Genomic DNA, 13,583 nt, shown 5'->3' on the forward strand with positions numbered 1-13,583 from the left:
ACAGCATGTTGGGGTATCTGGAGTCACCTACACACACAAAAATGAACAAGTAGATGAGTTTGGTAGGAGTGTGCAATACAACACTGACAAACACACACCATGAGAAACAGTCAGTACACACCGACAAGCCAGGCACGCTGAGCTGGCATCTGTGACATCAGCGTTGCAATGTGACTACTCCTCATTATGTAGGCATCGTGCGCCGAACCAGGGAACCGTGCACACACATGTGTGATCAACATGTCAGCAAGACAGACCACCAGAGCATTGATCGAATGGTAGTGCTTCCTGTTACGGTATGCCTGCTCATGTGCCTGTGGTGGTATCGGGGCAACATGTGTCCCGTCAATGGATCCAATGACGTTTGGCATCCTCCCCAGTGTATAAAAGGCGTCCTTAATTTCAGGGAGTTCATCTTGGCTCGGGAACTTGATATACAGGTCGAGGAATTGCAACATCCCCTCCAAGACCTCGCGTAGCACCCGACTAAACATAGTTTGCGACATACCACCAGCAGTAGCCACAGTGTACTGGAAGGTACCAGTAGCAAAGAAGTGCAGGGCTGCCATCACCTTCACCTCTGGGGTCAGTGCTGTAGGGTATGTCCGGCCAGGTAGCAGATGTGGCGCCAACTGCTCTGCCAACTCCTCAATCAGTGGCCTGGTGAAGCGGTACCGTCTGATGCTGTCGCGTTCCTGCATGGTTGCAAGGTCTGGGAACGGACGATGCACAGCTGGTGCTCTGCAGTACAGAGATGCACAAAGGAAGATTGTCAGTATATCCCCCCCCCCCCATATGGCCATGACCACGATCACTCTCACATGCTAGCTCACATGCTAGTTCATGACATTATACAATGTACTAAGGTGTGTGCTGTTGGTCATGGACACATATGTCACCTACAAGACCACCACCTCACATCTCCATTCCACATGTCCACAGGAGTCCCATGTAGTGCAATGGGCTAATCATCTGGCTGTGTCACCTAACCTATGTGCTGCTGCAACGTTAAAAAAAACCACCCCAGTGACTGAGGACTCCTGTCTCCCAGGCATCACAGATCTTTGCCATGCAGAAACCCAGGCTCCCTGTATTGCCACATCAACACAGCAATGGACATGGCATAGCACGTACACACCACAAGGCAAGCGTAAGTCCCACAGGTAGTGGCCACTGTTGTCCATGCCGGCCCTACATGTACGTCTCTTAGACACACACCCCATCAAGGTTGATGCATATACCACATGGATGTGGAGACTGTCACCCATTGGTAACGTGATCAGACACATCTGAGACACAACATGCACACAGACTGTGGGTGCACATCAGTATTGGGGCTACAGGTCTCACTGTGACGTACATGCCATCAGCCCCAGGACTCGGGGGTATGTGACATGCCCCAAACATATCCAACCTGACACTGTGGCCTTCACTCATGTCAATTACTGTCCAATTGCACATCACAGTGATAATGTGCACAACACACAAAGGACTCTTTCCCCCCCCCCCGTGTACAAGATAACAGCCTGGGAGTGGCTGCACAAAGTGCCAGACAAAAAAACTGCTGTGGCCCATTCAAACACCCAGGGAATTCAGCCTCACATGCCATGGGACACTGTGTGGCCAATGCTATAGTGTGCCAGGTGTGTGCAGGTGTCCATGGCCAGTATATGTGTGTTGCATCCGTCTAATAGTCACACTAATGCGGTCCGACGCGGGTGACCATGCGTACGCATTGCACGGGTCATGTCCGAGCCGTGCGTACGCCTTGTCATTGAATGCAATGAGGTCCGACGCGGGTGACAATGTGTACGCATTGCACGTGTCATGTCCAAGCCGTGCGTACGCCTTGGCCATTGAATCGTATGGAGACGGGTGCATGTGTACATTCAAAATACGCGTTGTACAATCAGTTGAACTAGCCGGGCGCACCCATTGGCTCAGGACTGTCATGGAGATGGATGCGAATTCAAAACTTGTACGAGTTGTGCACTGGAATTTCAGTTGGATGCCTACAACAATGTTGCAATTTCAAGTGTTCCATGAAGGTGGAGATTTGAATGATGCGGAAGGCGTGTACGAGTCTTACTTTTAAATGGATTGGCCAGATTCATAGAATGCATCCGTGTTGGACCTATTACTTTGGACACATGGCACAGAGTCTGCCTCTACAGCACAGATATAAGGCTGGCTGGACCCCAGGGGCTCACTTGCCTTCACTACATGCTACTGGAACACATCCCTAATACCACTGCTGCTGTCTATGCATCCTCTGGCTCCTGCTATGGCACGTACACTGGAGAGGGCTCCAGCCTTCACTGAGGAGGAGAACCAGGCCCTGCTGGACGGGCTCCTTCCAGAGTACAGAAAGCTCTATGGGACACCAGGGGAGCAGGTGAGTGTGCTGTCCACTGCCTTCCTAATTAAGCATGTTGTCTGACTAGCAGTGTGTACAGCAGTGGCAAGCATTATCACTGACTACGTTCATCCCCCAAAGTGTGTAGGGACATGTACTGAATATTTTTCTTGCTGCTAAAGTGCATTTTTGCCAGCTTAAACTATCCATGCATTGAAAACATGTCAGACATGCATGTGAATTTTCATTCCCCAGGGTTGCACTACCTGTGTAATTATTTTCCCTTTGTGATGATGACATGTATATCTAATTGTGTGCTGCACACATCTGGGGCATGTGTGTTAATGTACTTTTCACTTTGTCCTCCTCACAGGTTGATGCCCACCAGAAGCAGGAGATCTGGCTGACCATCGCCCGGGCTGTTCGTTCTGTGGGGGTCTACAAGCGCTGCATCCGCAACTGCCAGAAGAGGTGGCAGGACCTTCGGGGCTGGATCCGAAGGATAGCTAGAGTCCAGCTGAAGCTGTCACCTCCACGCAGGAGGGGCAGACACCGGACCCTGACTCCCCACATGCTCCGGATACTGGCGGTGGTCTTCCCGGACCTGGATAGGCAGCTGAAGGCCAGACAGCAGCAGGAAGGGGGTAAGTCCATGCCTGATCTGTGTACTATGTCTGACATGCAAATAGCAGTCTTTTGTCCGGGTCACACTTCCACATTACGTAGGTCTTGTAGTCCCCAAATCAGGTCCCTCATCTGCGTGATGCACCCTCCTCCGGTGTGGCCCCTACAGTCTTTGGATTGTGTCACTAGGGCACTGTGTCCCTGCAGTCAGCTATATATCAGGTACCAGTCAGCATCAGTTCCCGTGACTCTGTTGTGTGTGTCATGGGTGGGTCAATTGTTTACACAATGCCTGAGATCTGACATGTGAACTGTGTGTGCCCTTGAGATGTGTACCAATTGCTGGTCTGACTCGCAACATGTTTCTGGGGTATTCAATACAAAACCATGCAGAAGGGTACTCCAATTTTTGGGCATCAGGGGTAGGTATGGCAAGTATGCCACAATTGATTAGCCACCTGACTACTGTCCGGGGCAAAACACTGTTTCTCTTAGTCCTGCTCAGTCCTGCCCCCTCAAGGGCATTCAGAAACACTCTGTAATCCCACTCCTGTGTGTGAAATTGCAGGTTGTGCTTCGTGACATTTGCCCTCAGGTGTGTGCCTCTGTGTCATTAGGGTGTGGCTTGTTGCTACGTACAACTGGGGTGTCCATGATTCCGAGGGTCAGCATGACATCTGCAATGTGACTGTGGCAGACAAGACCTGTGTGACATATAGGTGTGTGAGCATCTGACAGTGCACAATGGTGTATGCAACTCTGTCCCTCATGCAGCTGAGTTATATGCATGGCAGACTGTGATGTGTTAATGTACATGGATTCGTGTTTGCTGAGACTCATATGTCTGATTTTCATGATGTGGGGTCTTCTGGGTCCTGGATATGTTGTTTGCATGGGATGGGCAAGTGCGCCGGTCATGTGCAGAGTCAGATTTGCCCCTGAGCTAGGATTGTGAGTCGGAGCATATTGTTGTTGTCTGGATGCCCTGCCCCTGTGACAGGAGACAGTGTTGACTGACTTACAGGGCATCCCAGTGCCATGGCATTGAACTTGCTATGAGTGAGCCTGCGTTGTGTTCAAGTGTGCACCATGCACCCCATTGTGGCCTTGCCCATCAGGACATGAGTACATCATAGTGTGTGTTGCTGGCATGCATCCCAAGCATGTGAAATGAGTCTCTGCCCATCCCTTCAGCCGGACACCTGTGCTGAGTCAGTCGCTAGAGATGTGCTGTGGGTCTAGTGACATACTCCTACATGTTCACTTGCATGTACAACTAATGTGTGAGTGGTGCATGTTGGCATATTGGGGTATTAGCATCCAACATGCAACAGACGTGTGTGCAAGTCAAGGAGGGATATGTGTGCCATGGTTGATGTTGGAAATGACAATTGTCTTATTCTAAACAGTGTTGGCACTTTGAGCTATGTTCAGCTGATGATGCCAGGGCTTGCCCTGTGATGTGATGTACTCACTGTGGTGTGTGCAGTCGGTGCAGGTGACTGATGTTGTTCTGTTACTTCCTATTCCTATCCAGATACATCCACGGCCACAGGAGGGGACAGCTCCACGGAACAGGAGGAGCCACAGAGCCTTACAGGGACAGAAGGAGAGGAGTCAGGTGGACCCAGTGGCACGGAGGGCGATTTCAGCCACACAGAGGAGTCGTCAGCACCATCCCCCACAGCTGAAGGCCACAGCAGCTCTGAGGATGACTCCCCTGTAGAGGCGGGTGTCAGCAGCCACCAAACCCCAGCTAGTGAGGCTGTCTCCGCCACCACCGCCACCGCTACCACCACCACCACCACCACCACCACCACCACCACCACCCCCCTCCTCCCATCAGCTCCCATCCCAGAGGTCCCTGTGGGCTCCCATGTTCGTGAGCATGTCTCCTTTGTGCCAGGCACCGCACCCCCTGCCCCTGTGTCCCCTGCTGCCCTGAGTGAGGAGTCTGTGGACTTACTTAGACAGATGCATGTGGGGCAGACGTCGATGCTGAAGGTCCTCCATGCACACACAGGTCTGTTGACACAACTGGTGTCATTCATGGAGGACATTTCCTCTGGCATGTCTGCCCTACAGAGGACCAACCAGTCCGTGGCCTCCTCCCTGACGGCAGCAGTGTCCCTCCTCCAACAGTCCCACACCCCGCCTACCCCTGCAGCACCCAACATTCCTAGCACACTACCTGTCCAAAGCAGAGAAACCCCCAAACCAAGGGCTAGACGTGCACACAAGCAAGCGCAGGGGACTGATTCCACACTCACAGGGGCTGGTTTGCTGACACACACAGTCATCCACAACCACTCCACAGTCCTCCGAGACCTCTCCCTCCCAGCCCCCTTCCCTTGCCTCACCTGCAACCCCATCCCCCCAGAAGCTCTTCCTCTGTGACCTTGGCCTCTTCCCCACCGACCCAGCAGATCCTGATTACAAGGGGAAGAGGAAGTCTCCACACACAGAAGGGAGTGCCCCTCACACCCGGACACCCTTCCCCAGGCGCACTCAGACCGAGACGCCCACCCGCAAGTCCCCCCGGCGCAAGAAGAGCAAGACCCCCCCCCCCCCCCCCCCCACCAGCACGCAGCTCCAAGTCAAAGTCTCCGTCCTCCATCCACTCCAGAGGTTCCCCCTCCACTCCCTGCCCCGGATTCCCCCACACACAGATACACCATCCCCAAAATGCTAAGGCCATCCCACCCTAGCACTTGCTCCTCCACACCTGGTCAGATAGTTGCTGCCACTGATGTGGGGACCGTGTCACCACCCCCTGCCCTGCAGACCTCACCTGTCCCCCCATTCTGCTCCCATGGTTGTAGGCACTGCTTTGGAGTCCACGCCCACCCCGTCTGACTTGGGCACTGCAGTGGTGAGCCAATCCACTCCATCTGACCTGCCTACTGGAGTTGTGCCGGCACCCACCCCATCTGACTTGTGCCCCACAGTTGTGACCGTACCCACCACTTCAGTCATCTCCACTGCAGTTGCAAGTGTCTCGCCTGCATCCCCCACCTCTTCACTGCCTCCTTCTGCTGCGCCCTGATCCTGTCCTTGCGGTGCCTGGCCTGCCCCCATATATGCCCCTCCGAGGGGATGACCCCGGTCCGTAGCAGTGCAGGCAAGCAAGGTGTGACAGTTGCCACTCTAGTTCACTCCTTGGCAATTTGACATGGACTGGCCATTGGCCTTTTGGTTGCACAGGCGTTTTGAATTTCATATACTGAATTTGTGACTCTAGTTCACTCCTTACCCTTTGGACATGGACTGACCATTGGCCTTTTGTTGGAACAGACGTTTCACTTTTCATATGCTGAATAAAGCTTTTTACTTTGTCCCTGTGAACTTGATTTAGCTGTACATCTTGTTGAGGTTGTTTTAGATGCCCTTGCATCTGTAATGCTTGGTTTCCAATGTTGCATACTGATGTGTTGATGTGAGGTACTCCCTGTGGTCCATGAGATATGTATCCTATTCTGGTGGGTATCCATGTCATCCTTTGCAGCTACCTGGGTGTGTCTGGATCAACCATTTGTGTACATCTCTCTGTGAGCATTTAATTGCCATGGTCACATCTGTGGCTTGCACCCCTGCACATATGATGTGCTTCCCATTGTCCAAATTGTTACTTCCACATACTTCGTGCTCATCACTACTGGCCCTACAGGTGTGGGCATCATTGTAATAGAAACTGGGTCCTCTATGCAACTTGCTAGACATATGTTTGGGGTATGTGCAGCTGACTTAGGGGTGACTCCCGTACCCAGGCTGTTGTGACCAGAGCCTTCATTGTGCGGTAACTGATGGCTGACTGACCAAGTGTTCTGCAGACATGAGTGGAACTTGCGGTGAATATATTTGGCACAGCTGGGCTCCCACAGGAGTTGGGTCCCCTCAAAATAGTGTGTTGTCCAGTGACATGGCCTGGGCCCATGGTGTGTGTTGTATGTGCATGTGTGTGTCCACATCCCTGTTCATACACAGACAGTGTTCCCTTGATATGTTCCTGTTGTTGATGCTTGCTGAGTGGTACTGGGTTAATCCCACTACTTTTCCAATGGGCTACCAGATGTGTGGGTGCATGACTCTTACTGTTAATTGGTGAATCATCATTGTGATTTGTCAGTTCTGAGTGTTGATGTTGTCAGGGGTGATGGGCAACATAAGCCCTGTGAGTGGGGGTGGCAGGGGTGATGGGCAACAGGTCCCCTGTGAGTGGGGGTGGCAGGGGTGATGGGCAACATAAGCCCTGTGAGTGGGGGTGGCAGGGGTGATAGGCAACAGGTCGCCTGTGCGTGGGGGTGGCAGGGGTGATGGGCAACAGGCCCCCTATGGGTGTGGGTGGCAGGGGTTATGGGCAACATAAGCCCTGTGATTGGGGGTGGCAGGGGTGATGGGAAACATAAGCCCTGTGAGTGGGGGTGGCAGGGGTGACGGGCAACAGGTCCCCTGTGAGTGGGGGTGGCAGGGGTGTTGGGCAACATAAGCCCTGTGAGTGGGGGTGGCAGGAGTGATGGGCAACAGGTTCCCTGTGAGTGGGGGTGGCAGGGGTGATGGGCAACAGGTCCCCTGTAAGTGGGGGTGGCAGGGGTGATGGGAAACATAAGCCCTGTGAGTGGGGGTGGCAGGGGTGATGGGCAACAGGTCCCCTGTGAGTGGGGGTGGCAGTGGTGATGGGAAACATAAGCCCTGTGAGTGGGGGTGGCAGGGGTGATGGGCAACATAAGCCCTGTGAGTGGGGGTGGCAGGGGTGATGGGCAACAGGTCCCCTATGGGTGTGGGTGGCATGGGTGATGGGCAACATAAGCCCTGTGAGTGGGGGTGGCAGGGGTGATGGGAAACAGGTCCCCTGTGAGTGGGGGTGGCAGGGGTGATGGGCAACATAAGCCCTGTGAAGTGGGGGTGGCAGGGGTGATGGGCAACATTAGCCCTGTGAGTGGGGGTGTCAGGGGTGATGGGCAACAGGTCCCCTGTGAGTGGGGGTGGCAGGGGTGATGGGCAACATAAGCCCTGTGAGTGGGGGTGGCAGGGGTGATGGGCAACAGGTCCCCTGTGAGTGGGGGTGGCAGGGGTGATGGGCAACAGGCCCCCTATGGGTGTGGGTGGCAGGGGTGATGGACAACATAAGCCCTGTGAGTGGGGGTGGCAGGGGTGATGGGCAACATAAACCCTGTGAAGTGGGGGTGGCAGGGGTGATGGGCAACATTAGCCCTGTGAGTGGGGGTGTCAGGGGTGATGGGCAACAGGTCCCCTGTGAGTGGGGGTGGCAGGGGTGATGGGCAACAGGTCCCCTGTGAGTGGGGGTGGCAGGGGTGATGGGCAACAGGCCCCCTGTGAGTGGGGGTGGCAGGGGTGATGGGAAACATAAGCCCTGTGAGTGGGGGTGGCAGGGGTGATGGGCAACAGGTCCCCTGTGAGTGGGGGTGGCAGGGGTGATGGGAAACATAAGCCCTGTGAGTGGGGGTGGTAGGGGTGATGGGCAACAGGTCCCCTGTGAGTGGGGGTGGCAGGGGTGATGGGCAACAGGCCCCCTATGGGTGTGGGTGGCAGGGGTGATGGGCAACATGATCCCTGTGAGTGGGGGTGGCAGGGGTGATGGGCAACAGGTCCCCTGTGAGTGGGGATGGCAGGGGTGATGGGAAACAAAAGCCCTGTGAGTGGGGGTGGCAGGGGTGATGGGCAACAGGTCCCCTGTGAGTCGGGGTGGCAGGGGTGATGGGCAACATAAGCCCTGGGAGTGGGGGTGGCAGGGGTGATGGGAAACAGGTCCCCTGTGAGTGAGGGTGGCAGGGGTGATGGGCAACAGGCCCCCTATGGGTGTGGGTGGCAGGGGTGATGGGCAACATGATCCCTGTGAGTGGGGGTGGCAGGGGTGATGGGCAACAGGTCCCCTGTGAGTGGGGTGGCAGGGGTGATGGGAAACATAAGCCCTGTGAGTGGGGGTGGCAGGGGTGATGGGCAACATAAGCCCTGGGAGTGGGGGTGGCAGGGGTGATGGGAAACAGGTCCCCTGTGAGTGAGGGTGGCAGGGGTGATGGGCAACAGGCCCCCTATGGGTGTGGGTGGCAGGGGTGATGGGCAACATGATCCCTGTGAGTGGGGGTGGCAGGGGTGATGGGCAACAGGTCCCCTGTGAGTGGGGTGGCAGGGGTGATGGGAAACATAAGCCCTGTGAGTGGGGGTGGCAGGGGTGATGGGCAACAGGTCCCCTGTGAGTGGGGGTGGCAGGGGTGATGGGCAACAGGTCCCCTATGGGTGTGGGTGGCAGGGGTGATGGGCAACATAAGCCCTGTGAGTAGGGGTGGCAGGGGTGATGGGAAACATAAGCCCTGTGAGTGGGAGTGGCAGGGGTGATGGGAAACATAAGCCCTGTGAGTGGGGGTGGCAGGGGTGATGGGGAAAAATAAGCCCTGTGAGTGGGGGTGGCAGGGGTGATGGGCAGCAGGTCCCCTGTGAGTGGGGGTGGCAGGGGTGATGGGAAACAGGCCCCCTATGGGTGGGGGTGTTAGTGGTGCTGGCCATGCAACCCCTATGGTGGGCTGTTGTTAGTGGCCAGGATATGTATTCCCTGTGTGTGTGTGCCATTTTGCGGGTACGTGTCGTTTGTTTGTGGTAGGTGTCTGACTTACCGTCTGCACCGTCGGCGTCGGTCCCTGATCCGGTCATAGATGTAGAGTACTGGTATGACCTGCGTGATGGGATTCATGATGTGTTCGTGTCGTACACGCTGCTTGTTGCTCCGTCTCATACCCAATGCAAGCTGTTCCGTCTCGTAGCCGCGTATTGATTTGTGGCGCGAATTGTAGCTGATATGCTTGTTTTCCGGATGCTGTGACGTGCCGTACGTGCCGACCCGTCCGGCGCGTAGGAAGTACGCATCGTACTTGTCATGCCGGAAACTGCTATGGATACTGCTTCCGGGCGACACAGTTCCTCTTTCCGAGTTACGGCTCGGACGGAGAATGGGTCTTGATTAACAGCCTACGTGTCGGACGTGTATTTGGCAGTTATGCGCATCGTACTTCCTATACAGGACGGACCGGCTCCGGGTACGTGTCGCTCGCAGGGTAAGGCTACGGACAGCTGTCCGACCGGCCATCGGAATCGGCCCCTTAGTATCGGTCTCAGAATTGGAGTCCCATTTCCATGTCTTCCGCATTAACGCGCCACATTAAAACGTTAGAGGACTTTGCCGCCCGCACTGAAAACCACTATTGATGGAAACTGTGTTTTGTAGCAGCCGTGCCAATCGAGGTAACATGCCCCTCCACTGATATCAGAATTTTTCACGAGCTACACTCCGTTTGAGCTCGGTTTTATGTTGCGTTTATTTTCATTTTCTTTTTCTTTAGATTACGGTCTGTCTAGCAACCGCTACTTTGTTTGGAGCTGTGCTCATATATCCGTATATTTCATTGAAAGTAATACACGTATGGTAAGTCGCCATTACCACACGGTTCCTTTTTCAGTTTGTTTTAGTCTGCAGTTTGGAGAATCCTCTTACATTAACAAAGCCGTGTTGACATATCCTTTGTAATTTTGTATTGCATCTAGCAAATCCGGACATCTCGCCTCATACTTCGTAAACACATCATTCCAGCCGTTTATACATTGAGGTTCTTTCAGATACGTGGCCAATACATACCTGCCAGGTACAATTTTATTGTCTGTTAGTCTCTTTTTCATCACGCATAGTAGTCTCTAACATTCTCACCGGTTTTCTTTAACATAGCACTTTTATCACGTTGATTGATGTCTGGCACATTATCTGTTTATTAGAGGGTGTCAACTAACTCATATACATACACCACTATTTGTATTTTTATTTTTTTTCTTCACTTATGCAATTCTTTCATTTTCCAATCTTTTTTCCGCTGGGCAAGGGACTCTCCCCATTATCTTCAACTACAGTTAGCTATAATATACCAAACTATTTTTCACATTTTCTTATCCACAGAATAATTCCCCTGAGGAAGGGCCCTGCGAGTCCCGAAATGCATTGGGCTTCATAAACACACTGTTTCTGCCGAAAGTATCTGCAATATATATGTGGAACTCTTGAGGAGATATCAACATGCAATACGCATATCTTGTTTTTCTATGATGTAATTTCAAAATATTCATTGTGTGTTAACTCAATATTTGTGAATTGCAACATTGTTTGAATTGAACGGTTATGTAAAGCACAATCATATCTCTTGCAATGGTTTGATAAACTATAACATTTCAACCAGATAAAAATGATGTTTTTATTCCAAAGTGTTTAAAATTGTATATCATGTAATACATTTTGAACATTGTGTTTCAGTGAACAGTGCACACTATAATCAGGTTTTATACCCGTTACTTTGGGATTTTTGTTAACCGTGTGACGTCAACACACCACTATAGTGTAGCACCCCTTTCTTCAAAACTTCATAGATTAGTTTAGTCTAGACAACCTAGAGTGCACCTCCATCGCCTCTCCTAAAAAGGAAGCCTGGAGGCCATGTGTGGCAAGAAATATCAGCCGGCCCACTTGGTCAAAAACACCGACTTTATCTCTGACATTCTTTGCAACTGCACGATGTTGAAGAATCCTGGGGTACTAACCCACCCCAGCAGGCATTAAAACTATCCATTAAAAGAGGCGTCCGACTTTGGTCCTTTCACTCGGATAGAGCACAATTGTCCAGAAGAAAACATGCCTGGACTGTAATTACGGAGTTCAAACCTAGATCAGAGGCACCTTATTTATCAAGCACTTGCGCACTTCCATGGAAGAAAAGATTTATGGCACTGAGGATGGGTGAATGGCCTTTAAGGCACCTGCCAGTATGGTGCTGCTCAAGCAACGACACCAAGTGTAGGGTGTACGGGCACCACTCAAACGATTGAGCATGTGGTTTGTGTCTGTCCCACTTTTCTTAACGACAGAAGGATTTTGCTGTGGGGCGAATGGATCAAACATGGAGCCTGATCGTGTCAACAAGCCATCATAGCAGCTATGAACCCAGAAAAATACGATGCTAAACATCCGCTTTACCAAATTCGTCACAAGAGCAGCCAAAAATCTTAGAACGGCAGGACTGCAATCAACCTCACCACAATCCGTACACCCATGAACACACCTGAGCCCATGAACACACCCGAGCCCGAACAAACTCTTGAACATTCAGACACCACCAATGCCTTTTTCTGTTGTTTTACTATCCCCCACTCTATTTCCTAAACATCAAGGTTCGGCTGTTTTCCTTTGTTCTTACTGACGATGATATCATTCCTGGCAGCCCATATCCTATATTGGATAACTCTGAAATTGGTGAATTGTGTGCATTTAACAATAAGGACATTACGATCCAATACATTTTAGCAACATTTCCACTTCCTTTTTAAACTATTTTGTATTAATGACTCGCTTTTAACTTTTTGTACTTAAGTATTGTGTTTCTCTCTTTTTTCATTTTAATTGTCGTGATTTTAAGTAATCAAACAATAAAGACAAATTCGAATCAACAAAACACTTTATGCTATTTTGCACTTCTTTTAGTATACGGTTCCTCAGTCCCATGCTTAGCAGAATATCTTTTAATGCACACCAAGCCAGTTTGCTCTTTTTACAGCTCCTTAAATCTCATGCGATATGTTTCTCAGTCCTGAATTTTATTACTCAAGCGCTGAAAGTATGGAAGAAATATGTATTGTGATTTTAGCATTGGCACTGAATTACTACTTATATTTGTGCAGTATAGATCCAGCTGTCTCTAATGCAACTGTTTTGGCAATGCAATACTTGAGCCTGATTGTGGTACTTTTCTCTTTTATGTGATTTTGTGGCACTGTGATACTGTGTATGTGATTTTTAATGTGCTTTTATGGTCATCTAAATGGCCAAATAAAGATGATTATGATGATGATATATATCCTGAAAATGAGTATAAAAAAGTTGCTGAATCCATAGCATCAACTGTGAGAAAAATAGCGTCTGGATTCCTAATGTTAGAAATTAGATTCCTGGGGGCCTGGATCATAGGGACTCATTACGATGGCGGACGGAGGCACATCCGCGGTGCTGGAGGTGGTGGAAAATGTCCTTTTCCGCAATCCATTTCCCATCCGCTGCGGAGTTACGTGATCCGCCAGAAATTTCCTTCCGCAACGGTGGCAGATGGAGCCAATAGAGTAAGACTGCCGTGCGGAATGACGTCCCGACCGCCGTACCAATCACGATGCCCCAAACAGCCCATCACACTCCAGCGGAGAATCCAGCCACCTGGAGACGGCGGAAGCACTACTGCGGAGAGCGAAACTACAATCCCGGTCACCTCCACGCGGTCCTGACCATCATGGATCCTGCTCTTCCGGCCCCTCTGCTGCTGTATCTCATCCGCTACCAGCAAATAAGACATCGCTGCGGACAACACCACAGGTATGTAAAAACACAACTCTGCATACAACCACAACACACAGCTCCTGTGCTGACATACAGTTCCTGTCCACATCAGACACTCTGGTGGGGACAGGAACATATCCCTCCAGTGTACTCACACATGTCCTACCTGATAGAAAGCCACACCTTCGCATCCGGGTCACCCATCAACCACGAAATCACTGCAATGTCCCG

General features: G+C 51.7%; 1 protein-coding gene across 5 annotated transcripts in view; it reads left to right on the top strand.

Moving 5' to 3' along the window:
* IPCEF1 (interaction protein for cytohesin exchange factors 1) overlaps window positions 1-13,583 on the top strand; it is an 844,548-nt gene that overhangs the window by 29,076 nt on the left and 801,889 nt on the right. Inside the window, exons 2-3 of one of the 5 annotated variants that reach the window (XM_085611546.1) lie at window positions 2,730-3,000; window positions 4,518-6,317. The exons of the other annotated variants lie outside the window; for them this stretch is intronic. Coding sequence (XP_085467672.1) covers window positions 2,730-3,000; window positions 4,518-5,377 — 1,131 coding nt within the window. The 3' untranslated portion in view covers window positions 5,378-6,317. Of the gene's footprint in view, window positions 1-2,729; window positions 3,001-4,517; window positions 6,318-13,583 lie in introns of those variants that run through there. 5 annotated transcript variants of the gene reach the window in all.

Source organism: Triturus cristatus, chromosome 6 (genome assembly GCF_964204655.1).
Source record: "Triturus cristatus chromosome 6, aTriCri1.1, whole genome shotgun sequence".
In the NCBI taxonomy this organism is placed as follows: Eukaryota; Metazoa; Chordata; class Amphibia; order Caudata; family Salamandridae; genus Triturus; species Triturus cristatus.